The sequence below is a fragment of the Nanorana parkeri genome, unplaced genomic scaffold, assembly GCF_000935625.1.
Source record: "Nanorana parkeri isolate BGI_ZX_2015 unplaced genomic scaffold, ASM93562v1 scaffold89, whole genome shotgun sequence".
Taxonomy (NCBI): domain Eukaryota; kingdom Metazoa; phylum Chordata; class Amphibia; order Anura; family Dicroglossidae; genus Nanorana; species Nanorana parkeri.
The window spans coordinates 1780863-1804853 of record NW_017306357.1 but is presented as its reverse complement, the minus strand read 5'-3'; the positions used below and the strand labels follow the sequence as shown (position 1 = coordinate 1804853).

General features: G+C 42.0%; 1 protein-coding gene across 1 annotated transcript in view; it reads right to left on the bottom strand.

Moving 5' to 3' along the window:
* Nucleotides 1-23991, bottom strand: part of ZFYVE9 (zinc finger FYVE-type containing 9) — a 56019-nt gene that overhangs the window by 13983 nt on the left and 18045 nt on the right. The window contains exons 2-8 of the mRNA XM_018552457.1: nucleotides 18022-18123; nucleotides 9567-11407; nucleotides 8514-8613; nucleotides 7473-7649; nucleotides 5534-5694; nucleotides 4486-4597; nucleotides 1916-2038 (exon numbers count right to left, since the gene is read on the bottom strand). Coding sequence (XP_018407959.1) covers nucleotides 1916-2038; nucleotides 4486-4597; nucleotides 5534-5694; nucleotides 7473-7649; nucleotides 8514-8613; nucleotides 9567-11407; nucleotides 18022-18091 — 2584 coding nt within the window. The 5' untranslated portion in view covers nucleotides 18092-18123. The remainder of the gene's footprint in view (nucleotides 1-1915; nucleotides 2039-4485; nucleotides 4598-5533; nucleotides 5695-7472; nucleotides 7650-8513; nucleotides 8614-9566; nucleotides 11408-18021; nucleotides 18124-23991) is intronic.

Genomic DNA, 23991 nt, shown 5'->3' with positions numbered 1-23991 from the left:
CCAACCTTTTTCTAGTCATGGCACCCTTTAACAGTATACAAAATCTCAAGGCACCCCAGTCTAAAATGCCACCCCATGCAAAAACACCCAAAGAAGTGTTTCCCTCTTCACATCGATGTGCACAATCAAATCAAGATTTTTCCCTTCACATCAGTCACCCTTTGCATCAGTAGCCCCCTTCACATCATGAGCCCCACGTTCATATCAGAGTCCCCCCACTTCACACCAGGAGGCCCCTTCACATTACAGGTCCACTGCCACAAACCTTTGTAGCACCCATGCGGAGGCCAGGAGGCACACCAGTGGTTGACAAAAGGCTGCTTTAGACTACATCACTCAAACCCAATCTTCCAATTTATTTTTGGGGGATTTTTTTCTTCCATATAAAAGATTGCAAAATATGCTGTTACCTTGTTTAAACAGTGTCAATGGCATGCATAATGGAGAATTAAGGTAAAGTAACTGTAGCATCCAACCCATCTTAAGTTGACCCTGCCCACCATGGAAAGCAGGAGCATACACCAGGTTGTACCTGGTAAATCCTGGTACATGTAAATCTATTTAGCAATGGAGTTAGGTTTAAAGAGATGTAATCAGTAAAACATTTTGACATTTGCATACCAAAGCATCGAAGTTTAGAGACCACTTTGATATGTAAAAATGGGCCAAAAAGCAGGGCTAAGAGGGGATAAGTAGGAAGAGGAACTGATATCCCTACTAACATGTAACCCGAAGAAGAGAACAAAGTGTTTAATAAGGGACAGCATTTGTGATAGTATCTGAGAGAAAAGGTGTCATCGGCATAAGTGGCTATTTTCTCCTCACCCGCACCTCTCTCAATAAGCACTATGTGAGGAGCGTGTCTAATCAGTATTGCTGATGGCTCAAGACAAGGGCAAATATTATAGGCGATAGTGGGCATTCCTGCTGGGGACTCAAACATGTGCCATGGGAGCAGTGTACAGATGCTTAATGCACTGCATAAAGTGTGTTCGGAATATGAATATAACAAGTACAGCCCACAGATATTTTAAATGCACACTGTCAAATTCATGTGTGGCATTTAATAACAGCAGGGCTCTATTGCAAGGGTAGTCTATTGGTACTTTAAGATTGAGGAACACCCTGAGAAAATTTACAGCGGAAGATTTATCTGGCATGAACCCAGCTTGGTCGGGATGAATAATGGTCATCACGACCTTTGCTAGTTTAGTGGCTATAACTGTCACTTTTAATTTCGGTATGAAAGCATGTGTCAAGGACACAACAATGCAGTACATATCTGCAACAAACGCACATTTTCCTGTCTTTTATCCCTTTAAAAAACCCTGCAAGTACTGAAAAATGCCTGCTGGTCTGCCACAAATGCACTCAGTTCTTAAGCCCTGTTGCAAGCTGACAACACACGGCATTTTTGGACTGAGTATTGTCGCCTTTTGCTAAACTATCTAACCAATCCCACTCTCAGACCTCTAAAACATAAAGGCTAATTATTCTGTAGTCCAAAAAAAAAACTAGCAGGGCTCTTTCAAATAGCACAGGAAGTGTGGAGAGGACGCAGGACAGCTCTGCACTTCTGACAACTGCATTACTTATCAGATATAACAACATTTCTGATGATAAATTTAGCAGACCTAATGGGAGCAAAGTTAATTGTTAGGGTTTACATACAATTTAACCAATGCCATGTTTTCTGAAGGACTCCACAAGCTCCATACTTCTAACTCTAAGCAGTGGTGACAAATTGAAAATGACTCCTTCACAAGAATGAGATGAAATGAAAGTGACAATGTTTATGCACAATAGTATTAAAAGTAAACTTGTTATTAAAACATCATAACATGTGTAAAACACAGCCGCACTGTGCAAAAAGAAAGGCTGGTAAATTCCACAGACTAAACAACAAAACACGTACAATTCACAATCTTCACCATTGCTAAAAGATTTGCATTTAGGACGAAGACCAACGGATCAGGACCACCATCCTCCAGCTGCTGCATGACCGACATCTGGGAGGGACGCTCTTCAACTGCATAATCTGGGAGATAAATTTAAGGGAAATCATGAGTATTTGAGCTCAACATCAACTATGTTTTAAACGAAGATCCAAGAATACAACTAAAAGAGAATGTAGAGAGTTTTGCATTATATATAGATATCTATCTATATAGATATCTATCTATCTATCTATATATATATATATATAGCTTAATTATGTTCAGGGCTAAAATATTAAATTAAAAACAATTCACTTAGTCAGGTAAATAAATAATGTAAAATTAATATTTCATATCTGCCATTTCCAGACCAGTGGGTGAGCTCTAGGGTCCTTCTCAAATGTTTATTAGGTTAAGCTCAGAGACTTTAATCCCTTTCCCCATTTAGGCCCCCCAACTACCTTTCACTCACCAATCCAGCGATCCCCCATTGCTCCTCTTAATATGACAGCCACTGTAGAATATCAAATGCTTTCAAATATGGGGAGCATGTGATATCCTCCCATGATGCAATTGCTCAGGCCTAGTGGCCAATTGCTAGGCCCAGGGGCTGTCAGGAGGCTCACTGCTCCCTTTGAGCTCTGACAGTAACAGCCAGTAAAACATAAGACTACAGTTAATGATATGCAGACAAAATATTTAAAATCATATGCCTTTATACAGTGACATATGTAAACCATGAAAGGTTGTATTTCTATTAACTGCATAAAGAACTGAAATATAGAGCAGAAATAAGCCACAAATAGATTAAATGAAGAACCAAACAGTGATATGTTAAAATGAAATGATGCCATTAAAGAGAGTTACCAAAGCTAGCAGGTATTTTTTTAATCCCTTTATTAAAGTAAAAGAATGATACAGAGAGTATCAAACAGCAGAGCTGCTGGACTATTCACAGAATCTGTATAAAAACAAAATAATAAAGAAATGTGTGTAAACCAAAGTATAGTGTGTGGACTGGATGTGCATATTATTAAAAGTAGAATTATGAGGCGAGTGATTTTTCACTCAGCCTCATAATCTGAGCTGACCTGTGACAATGAAACTGTCACAGGTCGGCTCAGTAGATCCGGAAGTGAGCGAACACATACCTGCGTAAGCTCACCTCTCGATCTATCCCTGCAGAGAGCCGTGACTTTCACTCACGGCTCCCTGCAGGGATTCCCCCCCTCCCCTGTCTGATCCTCCAGCACTGCCTGGCGGAACAGACAGGGGAAGGGGGCGGGCAAAGCTGGCTCTGCCTCTAGATAGGCAGAGCCAGCTGTCAATCCCGCAGCTGGGTGGATCCAGACAGTATTGTCGGTATCCGTCCCGGCTGCGGCGTCTCAGTACAGCTCGCGGTATACTGAGCTTTGGGTGACGGGAGAACATTGGTTTGTGTTCTCCCGTGAGCCCAAGGAGTACTATGGGGAAAAGCCCCGACCCCATAGTTCTCCTTTAAAACCTATAAAAGAAATATTTTCAACCTAGGCATATGTCAGGAGACACATTAACTGCATTAAGTATATACAGTACATGGCTTATTAAATAAGGTTTTTAAAAGTGCACGGTGATTAGGGATAGGTATTAATGTCAAACAAATAAACTGGTTGTATTGCATGACAACCCAGCAAAAAGGGAAATCGAAGTAGCAAAAAATAACAACTCAGCCATTGCTGCCTTTAGACAATATGTAAGATTGTTAAAAAAAAACTTAAACAGGTCAGGTCAGAGGCAACGTCAGAAGAAAGATACCCATAATTTTTGTCACAAGTTCATTACATGTATTAGGGAGGTAAGGCAAGTATTCTGCACTTTCCTGAACTGGAAGCAGATGCAACTTTCATAGATGATTTTTTTATGCAGAAGGGAAGCATGTACACTGTATTTTTAAAGCACAAGTGTTTAGAGATCAGCAGAGAACCCAAGTTTGGCTATATGTAGAATTAAATAAGACTTCCCTCAACATGACAAAACTAAACCTATTCATGGATAACCAGCAAGCATGGTCTGGGGTCAGGAAGAACTGCAATGACCATTACGTCATTGAACGTCGTTCAAATACTGAAGAAGATTATGTTAATTGAGCATGATAAGCCATTTGTGAGACTAGGCATGCGTGTCTCAGTTGTAGGTATCAGAAGATGCAATTCCACCATAAAACCCTCAAATGGCTTCCACTATCTACAAACGAATGACAGAAAACAATCACTGCAAATGAAAAACTGCTTGCCACAAGTTGCAATACTTTCACATTATAGTTTAACTTTGCACTACATTAAACCAGCCTGCTAGCGTCCTCATGAAGCCCAACTATGAAATTAACAAATGGTTTTTACTCATGGTTCATTTCAAAGATGGGTGTGAAGAGGAAACTTGCAGGCTTGTTTAATGTACTGCAGTGTGAAATTAGTTTTCAATTTACTGTAGTCAGAAAAGCAAAAGATTTTTTCTCACTGGCTACAATGTGTAGGTTCAAAGCTTAATACTTCAAGAAAAAAAAAACTACCTCCTTTGACTCCAGTGGAGATGAGTATAGGGGGAAGACCGTCCTCTGGGATAAGGTTCATTGCACTGCCCACCTGTGTTATACTGCCACAGAATCCAGAAATATTCTCAGCCTGCAATGTAAACACAAAAATGAAACCAAGAACATTAGAATAGTTTGTGATTCATTCAGACAGAAAAAATCGCTTCGCTACCCCACTAAAAACTTTTTTGCTTTCTGCGTCCTGTCCGGGATATTTCCCTTTACTTCTTGTCCAAGAGACAGAGCAGAAAGTAAGAGGAGATTTCTTCAAAGTGAATATCCCATAATTAGTTGTCACCAGAACAGATTTCCCCTCACTTTCTTGCGACGGCTCAATAATTTTGCTTTACCATCACATTTTGTACCGGGGAAAATGGTCAACAGGACTAAGGGCTAGTTCACACCACAAATAGTGCGTTCCGGCCTGATTTGGTGCCAGAATGCACTGGATCGCATCCTGGCTGGCTCCCTGCGTTCAGGGGCAGGAGGGGGCATGGGGGTGCATTGAAGTAATTGGCACCGCAGCCACGCCCCCCGGCCACAGTGCGATGGTCAGCACCCAAACGCATGGCACATGAATGCCTGCATTCCGGTCAGAAAAAATAGTGCATGGAGCAGGCCAGGATGCGATCCAGGCCGTTCCGGCACCAAATCAGTTAGTTGGGGAAATCCTCCCCACGAAGGAAAAGACCAAGTTCCACTTTAATGTCACACTGGGATTTCCATTTACAACTTACACACAGAAAACCAGGCCTCCTTCCGGGTTTCAGCAATTCAGCAATTTTAGATGAGTTGTGTTTACACTGTTACATAGAAACAGACAAGAACTTAGTTATATATCCTCTACATACAATTGACTGTCTTTTCCAACAATCTGGGGAGCCCAAAGATTATGCTGGAAGGCCAAGTGGAAACCCTACACGCACAACTAGGTATTACATAGCTTGTATGCAGAACATTCAACCCATCAACAGTTTAGCAGGAAACTAAGCACCACTCTTGCAGCTGCCATATAACTTCATCTTACCTCTGAAGACGGGGAGTTACCGGGGGTGGATTTGTTGGCATCATTCTCAACCGCCAAGTTTCCAGCAGGTTCTGCACTTGCCTTCCCTCCATCCGCGGCCTCTCCGTTAGGTAAGATACCATCAGCAAACCAGACTCGCCTCTGCTCTCTGGACTGTGAACCTACGAAGACAGCATGACCATTTACATTTTGTTCGGTGACTATTTTCATCTTTTTCCTACAGTAAAATCCCATTATGCAAGAAATATCAATTCTCCTTAAAGTGCAACTAAAGCCAAAACTTTTTTTAAATTATTTTATTTTGGATAGAGTGGGGAGGGATTAGAACAACTGTCAGGTTTTCTATTGCTGTTTGTGTCCCCGTTCGCGAGATTCACCCTCTATCGCCTGGTGAATGATATCACTAAAAGTGAAATAAAATTGCACTTTTTTTCACCAGTTACAGGAATAGATGGGAAAATCGTGCAATGAGAACACTAGTTCTTACAGATCACCAGAGATTTTACTTTAAGATCAGACTGGATAAGGTAGTGGGAAGCACAGCTGTGCTACATTCCTGATGACGGACAAGGAACCTGCTCATGGAGGAGACAGCAGAGGGATGAGCACATGATGCTTCATTTTCCAGTTACAGGGAGGTGACCTAGCTGTAATTCTCTAACTGCAGCAGAGAAATGTCAGGTCATCAAGCTTGTTGTGTTGTCTGACAGAGCTGCGAAAGATATCAGGACTGACTGGACAGAAAAAAATTGTCATTAGTCCAGGGCTGGTTAATCCCAGGAGCCAGGTCGCCAATGCTCCTTAAAAATTACAGAAGGTGCCTAACTTTTGCGTTTCTTTCTAGCTGCTGTCAATAGAGCTGGCTCCTAAAAAAAAAAAAATCCTGCTGGCACCTGAATACCATATTCATTTCTCCACCCCTGCATTAGTCAAAACAGTTGGACTGAAACAATCTATGGTTAGCTCGGTCTATATCTTCTACTAGAGACAGACTTACTCTTTGGTGGAGGTTCATGGTATGTAAAAGCTAGCTTGCGCTAAATTTTCTATTACAGACCCAAACAAAGAACAGAACATAATTTGAATGATATTAAAGTCAAAAGGATTTAAAGCTATTTCAAATGTAAGCGAAGTCACTTACAATGGATTCTGCTTCTTGATGTTTAAAAGTTTTAGTTCCCTGCAGAATCCGCTGGTCTCCTGAGCACTGGTCCTGACTTCCTGTTTTAGAGTGACTCCTTTCTCAAGCAGAGTGCTATGCAGTCACCCTTGTGTGTGCTAGTAAGCTGTGTGCGTCTCCACACAGACATAGCAAATCAACTAGAGTTCCCCTTTTTAGGATAAGATTTTTACTGAAGCACCTGTGCTGGAGAAAGTAATTTTACTGGCAGTACAAGTAAGGAGTTCCAGACGACAAATACAAACAATGATATGGAGCAGTGAAAAGCCTCTGGGGAAAGAATGGAATCCGAGGAAGTGACACACCTTACAGGGAGGCTGGAATCACAAGAGCTGCAGGAATGTTCTCCCCTCTCAACAAGAACAAAATCCTCAGACAATACGTAATCAACTTTAACTCTGAGTGTTATAACTTGTTAGTAAGTAATGTGGAAGCCGTTTTAAGATGACTAGTTTAGGGCTGCAACTAACAATTATTTTCAGAAATCGATCAGCTGGCCAATCTTTTTTTTTTTCCGAATAAAATAAAGAAAACTTAACACCTTCCCTGCTGGTGCCAGCTGCAGTGCTCTGTGTCCCCGCTGCCTGAGTGGCGGCGGCAGATTCAACCAATCGAATCAACTAATTGGTAATGAGAAACGTTGACAATGATTCTCATTATCGATTAGCTGTTTCAGCCCTAGACTAGTTACAAGTTAACTATTTTTACAAATGTGGCTACTGTAAGACCTCGTACATTTGTAGAAGCTGGAATTCTCACCTTCAGTTCCCGGATGCTTCAGGACTCCTACAGGCACCATGACAGTTGGAGGCGGGGAGCTTAGAGCACCTGATGCCTGGGCCTGCTGCATAGGGGGAATGGTGGAGCAGTACTCCGCAGGGTTGTTTGGGTTTGGGCTCTGGACTGATGCACTCAGCATGTTTTCCCATGCTTGAGCTGAAATAAAATACACAAGGAGAGCAATCAGGAAAAAAAAGAAAAATGTATGACTGACAAAATAAAATACACTGTACTATGGCCTGGGACAAAATCACAAATAAAGCTGGCATTACAAGTTTTTCCCCTTCACCCGAAATCTTTAGATTCCGACATTCATATTAACAGGATGGATGGAGGACTCTCCCCTGCTGGCTATTGTATTCCGACAGCCAGCGCCCCCGACTGAGTGACTGGAAGATGTTGAGCTGACTTGAAAAGGCAGCATGTGTGTGTACGAGGGGGAGAGGGGGGGTCAGTGAGGTGCGGGGATGTCAGCTGACAGGTTATTGAAGTGGCAGGCATCAGAGCTGGGGAGCAGAACTTGCATTTGCAAAGAGGGACCTTCAGACAGTAGAAAGATGAGAGCGGTCGGGGATTCCCACTGTTAAGCTACCGGGAGGGATGTGTGTATCTGGGGGAATGATACGGCAGGGAGAACGGCATGAAATGCAAAATAATGGGATGGTGTCTAGGGGATGTGATCTGCTTTTGGGGATGCAATCTGGCCAGATGCTGGCCACACTACAGTCCCCTCATAGCCTCTGCATTTGTCTCCTGGCCAATGCCTATCATACCCTCTGTTTTCCTCTCCTGGACAATGCATGCCATCCTTTATCTCTTCCACACTCCTCTCCTGCACAACATAACTCTCACCTTCATAGTTTCTCATGTTTCCTGCACCTGCTGTCATACTCTCTGCTGTCCTCTCCTGCAAACGTTACCCACTACAATAGTTTATCATTATTTATAGTATCCCCAGTTTCTCCAGTTGTGGAACTGGCACACGTTTTCTAGCTTCTGTATAGCAGACACTCAACTCACCATTGATAAGCACAGAATGACAGATAACACACACTCTGGCCTCCTTCTTATCCATGTATAGAAGCTTGCACTTGAGGCTGCAACATGCAGCACAGAACACCTGCATTTAAGAAAAAGAGGTAACTTTGAAAGAAAGGTATTCCAACATCAACAGTAGATGTGTTTTAGGACCAAAGGATGACTGACAAAAGGGAGCATGGAGTACTGGTGCAGTACAGGAATGAATTCAAAGATTACGAATCTAAAAAAATTCTAGTGGACTCAACTTTTATGAATTTTTATATTGTCATCAATTAAAGTATGTGCTCCCTTATCTCCTAGGTTACCTTGACCGGCCACTGAATTCCAAATATATTTGTTAATTTCTACCAAATACAGATGTTCTGTATAAAGAAAAACAAAGGCTTACTCTGCAGCTATGTTGAAGTAGACGACCGTTTCTGTCCTGGACATCATGACATGTTTCTGATGTTTTCCTTTTTCATCCTATAGGGCCAAACTCTCAAGACTAAAGACAGAGTTCAGACCCACACAAGTGTATGGAAGCTCATGTACAAGCAACAAAGAACGTTTGCTGCCTGGTAGTGGCTGCATACTGAGATAAGTAAGCGGCTGGATATGGAGTTTCTACGTTAGGGGTCTAGAAATGGTGGTCCAATGTAGTTTACTGTATAAGAGAACCCTTAACTAAATTGTAAGGCCAATTTTACACTAAGTACTGGGATAATCTGGGATAGTCAGAAAAACAAGACTACAGACACGTCCAACATAAGATATTAGAAGTATTTAAAAGGCGAATTATACCCAGAACTAAGATTTAAGTTTTGTAGTAGTTACTGCCTAGGTAACTCACATCAGACTTCCTGTAACCCCTAAACTCTGTTGTGTAAGAGGCAGAAAAACCTATCTCATATGACTAAAAAGAGGAAATGTCAAGGAGAGGAGCAAAAGTTCACCATGAAAACAGCAGCCTTTAAAATTCAGGTAAAGGTTTAATTTTCTGAGACCATGAAAAAAAAAGGCAAAAACAACTTATTTTTTATATCCACTCACCTTGCCGCATGCTCTGCAGTGGTGCCTTCTTTTGGTAAATGTAAACCTGGCCTCACACTTCATGCAGTTCGGTGCTTGAGAGTCAGGTACCCAGACTGGAGCCACCTCCCCTAGTGTTGTGAATGGCTTGGAGGTAGAAACTCTATACTGCCTAGCTAGGAGGTCATTATCTGGGGACACTGCAAGGCACGGGCTGTTGGGGCCCCTGTAATCTCCTAGGAGGTCACCATTTGCATCAGTAACTGGACTGCGTAAACCAGCTTCTTCATGAAGGGCTTCTGAGACTATTTTATCACTCTGATTTGACTTGTTTAACAGGTCATTTTTGTTTTTGGAGCCACAGCCAGCATTGGGGGGAACCAAGTCAATATTTAATATATCAGATAATGGCTTTGGAATCTGCAGCTTTAGATGAGTTGGCTGCTTTGGGCGCGCTCCACCATAGGGGACGCTAAGAGGTTGCATACTGCCAGCCAGCTTTGATGAGGTCTGCCCATGCCCTGATGCAACCTGGCCACAAAGGCTATGCAGGTTGTTCTTCATTTGGTCTCCACTGATGTTCAGCACAAGTCCACTTGCTTCAGCAACATCATCCTCCCTCTGCTGATCATAAACACTGGTGTAATATTCAGACTTGCACTCCTCAATTTCTTTCTCCTCGGTCACAGAATCCTCTTTTGATGGCAAACTCTTTGGCTTATGAGCTACATTTGGGTTCTGCATTCCATAGGAATCACACCCATTGAACAATGACATGCCTGAGTTTGTTCCATCAACTTTAGGCAGGCTCCTGCCCTCACCGTCAGCACTAATAGAGCTATCCAAGAAGACATCATTACTCAATTCTTTGTGTTGATCGCTTCCAAGGCAAAGGTTGTCCTTTTCTTTATTCGCTTTTACTTTTGTCACATTCAAGTCCCCATTGGTTACCAGAGACTCTGAAAAATGCTCCACCATGAGTTTGGGAGATAAGTCCTTTTGAAGACCATCATATAGGACATCATGACCAAGGACAGTTGGATTGGCTTTGTATGCAAATTCATTAGCAAGCTGCTTATCTAGAGACAAAAAGGAGGTTTTCTGCTGCTTTTCATTGCAAATGGAATCTACTGTTGCAGCACTAAAAACATCTAGACCATCTGGTGGATGGAGGAGATCTTTATTGTCAGTCTGTACACTAGGGGCAGAAAGTATACTAGGGGAAAGCTGGAGACCATCAGACTCTGGAGAAAACTCAGTGGATGGACTTTTTTGGTCTTCAATACCATTGTCTGTGAATGAACCAACATTTATAGTGTTTTGTTCCTGCGTGGTAGCACAAACACTGATTTCATTATCAACAGAGCCATTAAGCCCTGTTTTACAGTCAGTACCGTTTTGTGGTTGCTGCTTTGAGTCTATAACATGAATCTGGCTTTGCATGCTTCTAGAGTTATCAAGAGACATAGTTGTAGGGCTATTGCAAGGAGATGAGCTCACATTAGACATTTTAGTACAGCTACTATGAATGGTAACATCTGCTAAAATGGACTCCTCTCCGCAGTGCACAGTGGTGGTACTGCATACATTTTCTAGCTGGTCTTTGCGGTCAGCCAGCTGGTCTTCAGCCATGTTGATACCTTCCACCATGACGGAAAGCTCTGAGGTTAGACGTTCAATCTCTCCATTGGAACAGGGAGTCTTGGGCGTCAAGCAGGGTGATCGGTCTTTAAGGTGAGCTTCAATATCAATGATCGTCTTGGTGACATTGTCTAAGGTTGAGTTGTCGGTTAGACGGTGGGAAGGTGGATTGAGGATCTGATTCCACTTAGCATCCAGAAGCCTTGGTGAAACAGTCTCATCTGAAAACAACAGAACCAAATGATAAACTGAGATTTAAATATAGTACTTAAACCCAATTAAAAGAGTTAGAAATAATAAGAACTACACAAGTTTCTCCAATTAACAAATATCTGAAATTCCTAGAGCTGCAAATAAAAAGCATACTCTGTGTTCAGTAAAGTACATATGAACCCTAACTGCATGAAATTTAGTTTTCTATACCACCGTGTATTGAACCATTGCCATGTTCTCTTTAAAAATACAATTTTCACAATTTTTTCATCTTCATTGCTGCGGATTTACCTCCAAGCTCTTTGCAGCCAATACCTCCATCTGTACATGTGCTCCAGCAATAGCTGCTAGTAATTGCTCAGAACAAGATTCTGAATGGTAACAATGTGAATTGGAGACAGGAGCCGCTCACTGTCACCCCATAACACGAAGAGCATTTTAAAAAATGGACCCTAAATGGCAGGGTCAACAGGTATTATTTTAACAAAAGCTGCAAATGTCAAAAGATTGAAAATTACTTTTGAAGCTACAACAATAGCGACTGCCATTGAGTTTACAACTACAGAATACTAGTTTCAGGATACCCTGGCTGTCGGCTGATGCTTTGACTTTAAGTGCGGTAGCTGACCCAGAATAATTGACATTTTTTTACACTCATTTACTGCATACGTGTTCCAGATATGTGACTGAAAAGTACCAATTTCACTCAGCCAATTGCAGCCCCCCGTATCTCTCTCAGGACAGGTACACCAAAATTTTGCTACGGCTTTTTGACAGGAAAACAGAAAAGGTCTGACTGAATCCACTGAAGTGAATAATAATGTTTCTTGCAGCAGTCTGAAATTACTCTTTATTGCCTCCAAAGCCCCAAACGAAGCACAACACTCGGCGACTGATAAAACACACTTGTATCAGTAATTAAATTTAGGATGCATTTGAAAGATAATTTTGTATTATTTGTTTTTAGATTTAGCCGTCATGTTAATGGATTTATACTTTTTGCTGGAGTGGGAAGTGTTAGATGCAAAGAGTTGCATGTCAAGGTAAAAACACCCACTTTACTGCAATAGACCCAGAGAGCTGCCAACTTCATGTAGTGACCCGACAATGCTGCCTCTGCTGTGATGAAATCCCATACAGAATTGTCAGCCCTGCTTGGGTTCTTACACCCCCCATGTTATGGCGCTAAAGAGAAAGGGAAGTGTTTTATAGTCCATGGCAGGAGGGAACTCAGACATGGCTGACAACGCCACTTGTGATTTCAGTGCAGCAGTGGCAACTTTGTCAGCTCATTACAGGAAATTTGGAGCTCACTGGATTTCTGGAACGAGCAACACGTATTTTTCTGTACCTGCAGCATATTTAAAGACCAGAAAATATGGTGAAATGTGCTTGTATTGCAAAATTACTGCTGTTCCCCTTCACTACCTGTTCTAAGAACTGTCCCATCAGTAAAATGTTCTGACCCTTTTGAGATAATAAGCCGATCTAGTAATTATGCATACCTAGGAATTTTAGTTCCTCTCAAATTCTTCTAGTAATCTGACAGCCGTGTCACTTGAGGTTACGGTCGTGTTCTTCTGAGCAGTTAAGAAAAGTTTAAACTTGATAGACTTATGTCTTTTTCAGGCGATGTAAAAAGGGCACTTTAATTGCTATTCTGACATTAAACGAATGACGGAACAGGTCGTTCTGTTCTAGAACACTATCATTTTAATGGAGGCAGTTCTGTTTTAACCCCTCACAGAAAACAATGAAAGCAATAGTTGCTGGGAATCCAAAGCTGCAGATCTGTTATCATCCCAAAATTAACTGGTAAGGTCCTTCATACAAATCATCGCCCGGGACAGAGTTATGAACCAACAATGGTAATTTTACACCACCTGCCCATTATCCATCAATGAACAGCATATGCCCAACATTTTAAAAAAAATGCAGTCACATGAACGCACAGGGGTCTTTGAATGACCACTTCTATTGAGCCAGTATGCTCGTCTAATATGGATGTTCAGCAAGATTTTTTTATTACCATAACATGGGCAAAATATTGGGCAAACCTAGCTAGCAACATGTGAGGTTGTCATATCTGTTCATCTATGGGCAACTTTATTCAGATCAAGATTCATGACATCATGGCAAGACTGGGGCAAATTAATGTTATCTGTGTAAAGTGAAGAATCTTATATATTCTGATATATTTTGAAGGAGTTATACCCAGGACTGAAAAATAAGAAAGGGAATAATATATATGAAGTAAATTATTTAAGGATTTTTACCCACTATAGTTGCTCTCTTTTCTATAAATATTTGTGTAAAGTGATCACCATTTCTAATAACACATCGTTAGCTAGCATCCTTCTCATTGGTTAGTAGCTTGTATTCTGTGAGCCCAGTGCCAAAGCTCCACTAAATGTTAGCACATGTTCCAAAAACAGAAGACATATGCTTATAAATGTGCCACACATCGTGATATACAAACTATGGCAAGGATGATTCTGAATAAAAAATTCCATTCCAGAGGAATAATTGTCTACTATTGGTCATTGAAACAGTGGCAACACATGGGCTGACTGCTTCATCCAAGATGAACCAGCAGAGCACAGAGCAAATCCATTTACAGATGCATCACTACCTCTCCGAGAGCTGCACCCACACCAACTCATAATGGAGGGAGGCTTTGCAATATTAAAGTGGACCTGAACTTTAAAAAAAAGAGATTTGCTATGTGACAGGGAACAACTGGAAATGTTATTTATATCCAAGCAGTACCCCTACAAAGGTATCTTTTGTCTTGAAATTCTTCTGAAAAATAGCAGTGCACTTCCTGGACCTAGGCACTCCTGTGCCTTGAGCTTCATTGCAGTATATATGCAGGGCGAGATCAATGAGGCGAGCTAGTCTCATGAGGTTTGTGGTGACATTTGGTGATGACACTACTGTGCTGCTCACCGTTCTTGCTGGAGAGGAAGTTGCACCAGAGGACCTGCAATGCAAGGATCTCCCTGCTGTTGTTTCACCTGTTCTGTGGATTAGTGCTTTCTGCACCTCTCCTGCTGCTTCCTATATATTGCCCTACCATGGAGAGGGTACAGGAGATCATCTGAACACCACCATTTTATAGTCAGCCTCAACAGAGTGGGTGAAGGCAAGCAGGTGCTCAACCACAGATGTTGTGGTCAATATTTCCAATTTGGTTTTGTGGATCCTCAGGTGCTTTAAAGATAAACCAAGGTGGGGGGATCAGATTTACTTCAAGCTGATCTCTTTCTTATTTATCTAAAAACAAATTTTCCCTTAAAAAAAAAAAGTTTCCTGCAATAGAAGAATGTTTTTACACACCTTTCCAATCGCCTGCTCCTAAAATGTGGCTCCATCCGCTGGCCCCTATGGCACTTGTTTCCTTATGTAGGGGCATAGGGGCTTATGGCTGGAACCACTTCACTTGGCGGGGGGACCATGCATGAGATGCACCTGAAATATTGGATTATTTGGGTGGTAGTAGCTCTTCATGACAGGAAGATTCCAGGAACGGGCAGAGAGCAGATGTGTAAACGTTCTTCTTTTGAAGGGAAGTTTTTTTAATAGGGGCCAAAATCACTTTAGGAACCAGGGAAGAAGGGAGCCCTCTGATCCCAATCAAAATCAAAATTATGCAATAACATTAGCTATTAGGAGGGTCATTAGTTCTGGAATGTACCAGCCATGTCCTAAAGAGGAGAGTGGAAGGGAAAAAAAAATGTGACAGTTAACCATAGCAAGCAGGTGCCAACAGCCACCTTTCAGGCACAGATCAGGCAATAAAACAAGCATTTGACTGGACATTTTACTTTTCCTCTTCTTTTCATAGGTCAGACTCATTTCTCTGTGACTGACCTATAAAAAAGTGCAGTCAGAAATCTGAATGATAGTTTGGTAGGGACGTCACCAAGCAGTAACACACTGAGGGATGGGCAACAATAAAACACCCAAAAGGCCCCTCAAAGCGCCGCCTGCAACACTTTGTGTGACAGGAAATGAAGGCTCACGCCCGTAACGGCTTCATCTATAGAGGAAGACATCAGATTCCAGCAGTAATACATTATAGTATAGTGTACTATTGCTGGCATGTGTTGTATTCCTCTATAGCTGCTGGTATTCTGTATGCGCGCCAGGGGAGGGGGGCGGGGGGTCGGCAAAATGCACCTTCGTCTGAGTTGGCAAAAATCCTTGCACCGGCCCTGGTTCCATGGTGCTTGCAGCCACTTAGCATGTCATTCAGCTATTTTCATGCATATTTATCAGGGCAGCAGAAAAGGTTCATGTTGTTTTAAGAGAACAGTATGATTATGGCAATCACTGCTTTCTGTAGAAAAACCTTCTAGTGAAAAGTTAGCAGACAGCACTAGGGCATAAAGGCTATTTTGAGATGCTGATTTTATGCAGGGCTGTAAATCTGTTAAGATTATGGTTATGTTTTAAGATTATTTTATTAACAGCAAACTGGAGTTCCACACATGGGATTTTAAATCTATATACATAATGCGGATGGTTCCTTTGCATGCTACATACATTCTGCCTAGTAACACTGAGTATACTCAAGTAAAAGGGCTAAGAAAAATAGTAACAGTGACCTGGACCAAATCATGAAATGCTTGACACCTTTCAAAATATTCCAGTAATCCCTGCAAACTCCCCCCAAAAAAATCAATCATTTTTGCTTTGATTGAAAGCGGGTGCAGCAGTTCCTGCAAAAAGAACCTAAATTCACCTGAGAAATCAGCTAGGTATTCCTACAAGTCAAGGTCTGTCACCCTGTGTCTGTCTCTTCCAGGCTTTGCTCATTAGCGTCAAGTCAGTCTACTATACTAAATGATATACCTTGAGGAATTCTGTAAATTAGGATTCACCTTGGAGTTCAGTGACCTTTTTTAATGCACTTGGCTTGCAAAATGCTAGTATATTTCTGACATTTACAAGTGCATCTGATGTAAATGTGGACTTGGGTGAGAGCAGACATGGACTCTTTGTGTAGAGATCTGTCACAAGAACCGAATAAAATCTAAAACTCATGATGGGCCTTAGAAGGGAAGAAAAATAAAGAAAAACTAAGACAAGTAAGAAAATTATCACCAAATATGCTGCAGATAGAGAGTGTGAAAAGGTTGAACTCTTAAGTAATTCTATCAAAGGTGGAAAATATTTTAACAATACCTCGAAAAATAAGGTTTATTCTTACCTCTCCGGCAAACAGTGTTGAATCTTTGCTCTCATGAAGATCTCCAGGTGTCGCTACTCTCCAACACTTCCAGGCATGTTGGACAACGTGTTCCGAATCGGTGTCTGTTGCTTGTGCCACCAAATTCCAGGTCATTACTGTGTCCTGTACCGATATAAGTGTCTGCGGTAGGAACCACAGCAGCCCGTGGGAGACATGTTATTGGACACACCTAGAAGTGTTTGATAGTAATAGCTTCTAGAGCTCTTCATGACAGCAAAGACTTTGCTCGCCATCCTCCGGGGAGGTAAGAATCCGCTTCCTTTTACAGGTTATTGATGTCGGAACATTTTCCACCACTGACCGGGTCGTATTTCAAGGCAAGAAAAAATGTGTGCAGTACATCTTTGCAATACATGCACCCTTTCCCATGTAATATCCCTTTAAAGACCCTACAGGTACAGAAAACTAACTGCTGGTCTGCCAGAAATGCACTCTGCTCTTAAACCCTGTTGAAAGCTGAAAGCACACTGCATTTTGGTGGACCGAGTGGTCTCAGCGCTTCTCAGAGTCTTTTGCTAAACTACTCAATCACTACCATGTTCAGATCTCTACAACATAAAGGCTAATCATTCTGGAGTCCATAAGAACTAGGAGGGATAAAGAGACTCCTTGGGATAACACAGAAAGAGTGCAGAGGACAAGTCTGAATTTATGACAGGATCAGCAGTTTTCTTTTGTACTTATGAATCAGAAATAACAAAATGCTTCCAATAGTATATTCAATAGACCACAATTAAGCAAATACGTGAAGTTCATTGTTAGGCCTCATTCACACGAGAAAAGGCTGGCACGTACAGCTCCGTGCACGGCCGTATCGGGTGGCTCCAGGGAAGGACAGGTGCTGCGTGTGATTAGTACGCATCCCCTGTCCTTCTTTATGGGAGTACGCCACCCTAGTCTGACCCGCCCTGAACGTCCGTGCGGGTGTGGTTATCCGTACTGCGGATCCGGTCTGCGTCCGAGCCGGGACACCCACACCCTTACGGACCTGCACTTGGGGCGAGCATGGGACGGCGTATAGCCGCGTACTCCCATAGAGAAGGACAGGGGCTGCGTACTGACACACAGCACCTGTACTTCCCGGGAGCTGCCCCATACGGCCGTGCACGGAGCTGTACGTGCCGTCCTTTTCTCGTGTGAATGAGGCCTTTACATGCACTTAAAAAGTTTACGTATACTTAGTTATAAGGATCACTTACATTAAGACTTAATTTTCACCTCCTTCCATCATTTTCTTTTAGTAATCCAAGATTTAAAGACCAATACTCAAAATAGTATTCTCTGAAGCACAAACTGAAGCATGCAATATTGGTGCCCTATATTTTTGAGACAGAAGGCATATCAAGAAAAGGTTTCATACTGTACCCTCATTTTTTTCAAACTCATCTAAGACTTTGTCCAGGTTACATGATTCTTCCTCGAAATAGTTCTCCATTTGTTAAGAACCGTTCAGGCTTAGGTCTGGACCTGTAAAAGAACAAAAAACATTTAAAAGATAATCTACGTTCAACTCTACAACTAATCTACATCTTTGGTCTCAGCATATTGCCTATGGGATATATTACTCCTCTGGACCTTTCTACCTTCGCCCATGAAACTTAATTGCACATATACCAGTCTTCTATCCAACAGAAAAAGGACAACTATTTGTCAGTCATCCTGCAGCAGAAGCAACAAGTGGTCCCACTGTCAACTCCAGAGACACAAAGACCTCTGTACCCAGGGGTCATCAGGCGAGTCCGCAGAGCATCCCAACCTTTCCCTTCCTCATCCTACTCCCTCTGTTTCATAAAGTTGGAGACTCAAAAATGTATCCCCTTTGCAGGTACCTATTTCTGAAAATATCCTTGCGCAATAATCACACACACATATGTACTTACTCAATACTGCATACTTGCCTCAAATACCTGAACCTCCTAGACAAATTTGCCAAAAGGATCGTCGTCCTGGGTGGTGGATTTTAATCTAATCACTGACCCTAAATTTGACTCTTCCTCTGGAAAATCAAACATCCCCTTTTCCGACCTTCGTAAATTGAAACAAAAACTCATTTATTATGGGCCTATTGAGAACCTTACACCAACAGGATGGAGATTTTACTTGCTTCTGGAACACAAGAGGCATAGTAGAACTGATTTTACTTTCACCACACAGACCATCCTGAAAGCTCAACCTAAAATTACCTTCAGACCCAAGATATGGTTTAATCATTCCCCTATATATTGTTGCCTACACTTAGATAAGAACCCAATCGAATCATAAATTTGGAGAGTCAATGGCAACTTACTTCCATATCAAAATTGTGCTGCTTATAGCAAAAAGACAATATTTAACTTTTCTTTCTCTGGTCATGCCACATATGATTCCTCTCTTGCCATTAGGTGGGAAGCGTGTAAATGTGTTCTAAGAGGTGTTCTTATAGCATGCAGTGCAAGACTCAAGAGGCTAGACCTCAACAAATTTCTTCTTTTTCAAAAACCTCAAAGAGCTAGACCTCTTATATGAACATAATGAAGACTGTCAGAACAGAGTTCAAGTTCAAGTGCAAATTTGCTCCAACTCTTAGATCAAAACATCTCTATACCGTAGAGACAAATTATGTGAATACAGCAATAGAAGTGGCTCAAACCTTGCTCTTACCGTGCACCCGTTCCCAAACTACCAACATCCTAACCATGCAGTAGCCCAGAAAATAATTGGTCCACACCAACTCTGATATGCTCCAACACCTCAGGGGATTTGGCGTGAAATCTGGTGATGTCAACACTATGCTCCCCACTGTTCTCCTTGGAGGTTCTGACATGAGGAAGCAAAGCCCTGCCTCTCCTCCCCAGAGAGACACCGTATAGAATAAGGCATGGTAAGTCAGTAACAGAGAAAGATCAGCTGCCGCAAGACCACATACAGTACAACCAACTTATTTTCCGTCTGCCTGACTTTTTATGGGCACAGCTTCCATAGTTCAGTTCCTCTTTAAGGTTTACTTCAGTATGGTATGCAATGGGAACAAATACCTGTATATTAATTTATTGCAAAGCCAAAAAGATCTCTACTTTACCACAACAGAGTAAATAATATGATTTAACCACATGGGTCACTGGAGACTACAAACGTTTGCAAGAGTGTGTGCATTGCCGCTGCACTGCACACACAACACACTGATTGTGCGTAAAATGCTCTGCAGGCTTCATAGCAAAAAATCAGTACATGCATATTGATCATTTACTATTTTGTGCCATAAAAAAAGTTGGGAAAAAAAAGAAAAAGGGCTAGGTTCCATGGTACATCTTCTTTGGGATGGCTTGCTTTTGGGTGCCCATAAACACAGGAGGGCAATAGACTGTGCAGCTAAAGTCTAACCATTCTCCAGCACCTCAGACATGAAGTTCAGCCCAGGCAAGCATTTGCGCCAAGCCAATGCAGAGGCGGGAGCAGAGCGCCACATGTAAACATCATCAGTACCATTTATCCCAGTTGAGGGTTGGAGGGACGGTAGTGATGGAGTCAAGATTTGCAACCTGCCCAAGCAATGTTCCTCCATGACAGCAGTTGGTGAATATGTCAGAGCAAGCCATAATCATGAATGTTTGGCTGAGATGATCTTTCAGGTTTAGTGGCATGAAGAGAAGGGAGAAGGATAAGAAAGCACATTCTGTTGGTGTTACTAACTCGAGGGATTGTTAAGTGATTGGAAGAGGTTTTTACCCAGTCCTCATCTGCCTTACATCATAGACATCATAGACATGAATCTGGAACTTAATTCCACTAAGTTGAATGTTACTAAAGGATATCCCCACACTGCAAGGTTTAATTGCCTGTATTTTCTAAAGGAAGAATGTAAGGAAGAACTTTGGGCACAAATATTCTTAACCCTAGCAGTGGAGCTAACCCAACACTGTAAGGGTAAAGTGCTCATTTTTGTCTAGGCATGAAAATTAAAAAAAAGATACACTCACCAGTAACTTGCAGCCTGCTAGACTGGTCCCTGCAGCATCCCCCCCCCCCCCAACTTCAGTAAGCTTCAAGGGCAAGTTTTCTTGTTTACCCGGAGTTCTTCTCCTATAATACAGGAGTGTGTAAGGAGTGAGTGCAGGGGTCAGAAGTATATAAACACACAATGTGCAGGGGTCAGGGGTGTGTAACATACAGAGTGCAGGAGTATTTAATATACAGATTGCAGAGATCAGGAGTGTGTAATGGTCACAGTACGGAGTCAAGCATGCCTTATGCAAGAGTGCAGGGGTCAGGGATTTGTAATGCAGATTTCAGGGGTCAGGGATACCTAAAGCATGCAGTACAGGGTTCGGTACTACACACAGAAGGCTGGGGTCAAAAGTGTACAGACGCAAGAGTGTGTAATGCATAGAGGCAGGCATCAGCAATACAACGTGCAGGGGCCAGGGGTATAGGACACACAAAGTGCAGGGAACAGGGTTAAGTAACGCACTGGTGAAAGGGTATGTAACGCACGGAACATAAGGGTACAGAACACACGCCCCTCCTGGCAAAAAACCTTTGTCGACTAGTTGCAGCATTGAAACCTGGGGCACCCAGAAGGAAATGCAGGGCATGGGCTTGGAGAGGTATCGAAATGTACCTAGTTATGAGCCTTCTGAAATCCCCTGTAAGATTGGAAGAGGGGGAAGCAGCAAGGACCCAAACTGAAAACGGAAAAATAAGGTCTGGTCTGTGTGGCAAAGCTGTGTAAATCTCAGAACTGAATGAACAGAAAAAACAAATCCTTTGACAGGTTAATCTGTTACCTCTAGTCTCTTTAGTCTTTGCGTATAGCGGTTTGCCTGTAGTTCATCCTTAATCTGTGTAGTTGAACCCTAGATAGGTTCACTATCCCACATGACCCAAACCAGAAGCAGACCAAGAAAGAGTTGCATGATGACGCCCTGCATGCAGAGTTTATTAGGCAATCCCGCAGTCTGTTCAACCTTTGTTGTATTATTATTGGCCTGTGCATGGATAAGCCCAAGTGCTGCAGTTATAGTCCAACTATTTGGGGGGAAAAATAAAAAATAGGAGACATTTGAAACTAAGCACTTAGCGCCTTTACAAAAGGTTACTTTCATTTAAAACTAAAAAAGAATGGATTGACACTAGTAACAGAAAGCTGTATAAATGTCTTTGAAAATGAAAGCTGTTATTGGGACCTGCCTTGTGAATTTGCTCCATCTCGATGACAGATTCCTTGAAATGCATTTACGGGACCTCTAAGAGCACTCAAGCCTCTGCAGAATGGCATTTTATTGCCTCCCTGAAATGTAATGAGCAGGAGAGAGGGCCTTTTCTGTGACAGAAAGACGTAAAATTGTCACAGCTCCGGTGTCAGGGAGAACAATTCATAGGATGTTTTTTTTTTTTTCTTTCTGGCAGATGGATCTCATTATGGTGGGTCACTTTCACCATGCTTCTGCTACTAATGGGAGAAGAATTATAGAAGAGACTTATGGCCCTGGCTCCGAGGCCCCTAGGAGCATGACGTAAATTAATGACATTGGCTAAAATTAAACCAAAGACCCATTTGCAATTCTCAGAAGAAATGACACATAAAATGACACAGTTTTAATGACGTCGTATGGGAATGCAAGAATAACTGGAAAAATGCAGGCGATGAGCTCCCAAAGAGTAACGAGACAGCTAATCAAAAACTATAGGCAGGGAAGGGTGCTGCCAATACTAACCACATTTCTTTCATGGTTTGATCCATGAAGAAAAAGACAACTACAATGTAATTTGTGGGCAACACATCTATAATTACTCCTTACTGTTTTAGAAAGGCCATGAGGATTGCAGCGGCCCTGCATTGTACATGAGCATGTAGGGCTGCAACCAATGATTATTTTCATAATCGATTAGTTGGATGATTTTTTTTCGATGAATCTGATTAAAAAAAATTTAAATACCAACCTTAATTTAAAATACACAAATGCAGTAGGGCTGCAACAACTAATTGATTACAATCGATAATGAGAATCGTTGGCAACAATTCTCATCGATTAGTTGCCTCTGCTCCTCCCTGGCTGCAGTGGTGTGTCCTGGGTGCTGGCTGCAGTGGTGTGTCCCTTTTAATCCTTATATCCTTTTAATCCCGCGTCAGACACAGACCACTGTAGCCGGCACCAGCGGGGAGGAGAGATTGCTGTGACTGCATTCCCCCGCTGCCCTCCCGTATCTCCGCTGCTGCTCCTTTGCATCTAGAGGCCGGGAGCCATACCCAGCCTGCTATTGGATATTTTAAAATGCAATAGCAGGCTGGCTATTGTACCTGCCCACTGCTTGCTGTGCCCTCCTCCCAGCATGAAGGAGAGAGCAAGGGGGTCCAACCAACTAATCGATAATGAGAAAAGTTGACAACTATTCTCATTATCGATTAGTTGGTTGCAGCCCTAACATTATGCCTTTCATATACAAGGAACGACGGAGAGTGGAGAAGAGAGTCGGCTGCCAGCAGAGCGAGGATTAAGCCAAGTATTTTAAATGTATTCATTAACCCCTAGATAAAACAAGCAACTAAAGCTGTTCATACACACAAAGATTTTCCTACGAACCCACATATTTTCCTACGAACAATCTCATCAGAACATTTGACAATGCAGTCGGAAACTTGACGAACCATGCCCGAAATTGTTTTTGATTTTTCATTCATTTTTCAAACCAACCCAAAAAAAAAATCACATTCACTTATGTGTCATTTGCTAAAAAAAAAAATCCATCTTGAATTTGTTTCGGGAGTACTTTACAAAAAAACATAGTAAATTTGACACCATTAACTATTGGAGTATTGAAAGAACACTCCAAAAACTGTTTCTAAAGTAATTCTACTGGTGTATTGCCAGCTTAACCGTTGCACCACAGGGGAAGAGACACTGCAAGGTGATTTTTTTTGGGAGTTTAGCTTTAAGCAAGAAACGGAGCCTGCAAGTATCAGCCAACATGGCTACCTGAATGTACACATACTGGATAATTAACCAGTTGACATCCGCGGTGTTAAACCCCCTTCCCATCCAGGCCATTTTTCAGTATTCAGCGCTGCGGTACTTTGACTGACATTTATTCCGTCATGCAGCGCTGTACTGAAATTAATTTTATACCCTTTTTTGGGGACAGATAGAGCTTTCTTTTGGTGGTATTTATTCACCACTGGGGTTTTTATTTTTTTATATATGAAGGAAAAATTAAAGATTTTTAAATCCCGCAGATAGGAGTCAGCCGTCCGTCCGTTTTTTTCTTAACGGGCGGATGGCAAGAGGTTAAAGTGACACAAAACTCAGGATTTAAATCTCAAAAACAAATTCAAGTACCCCAACTATTAGCAAAAATGTA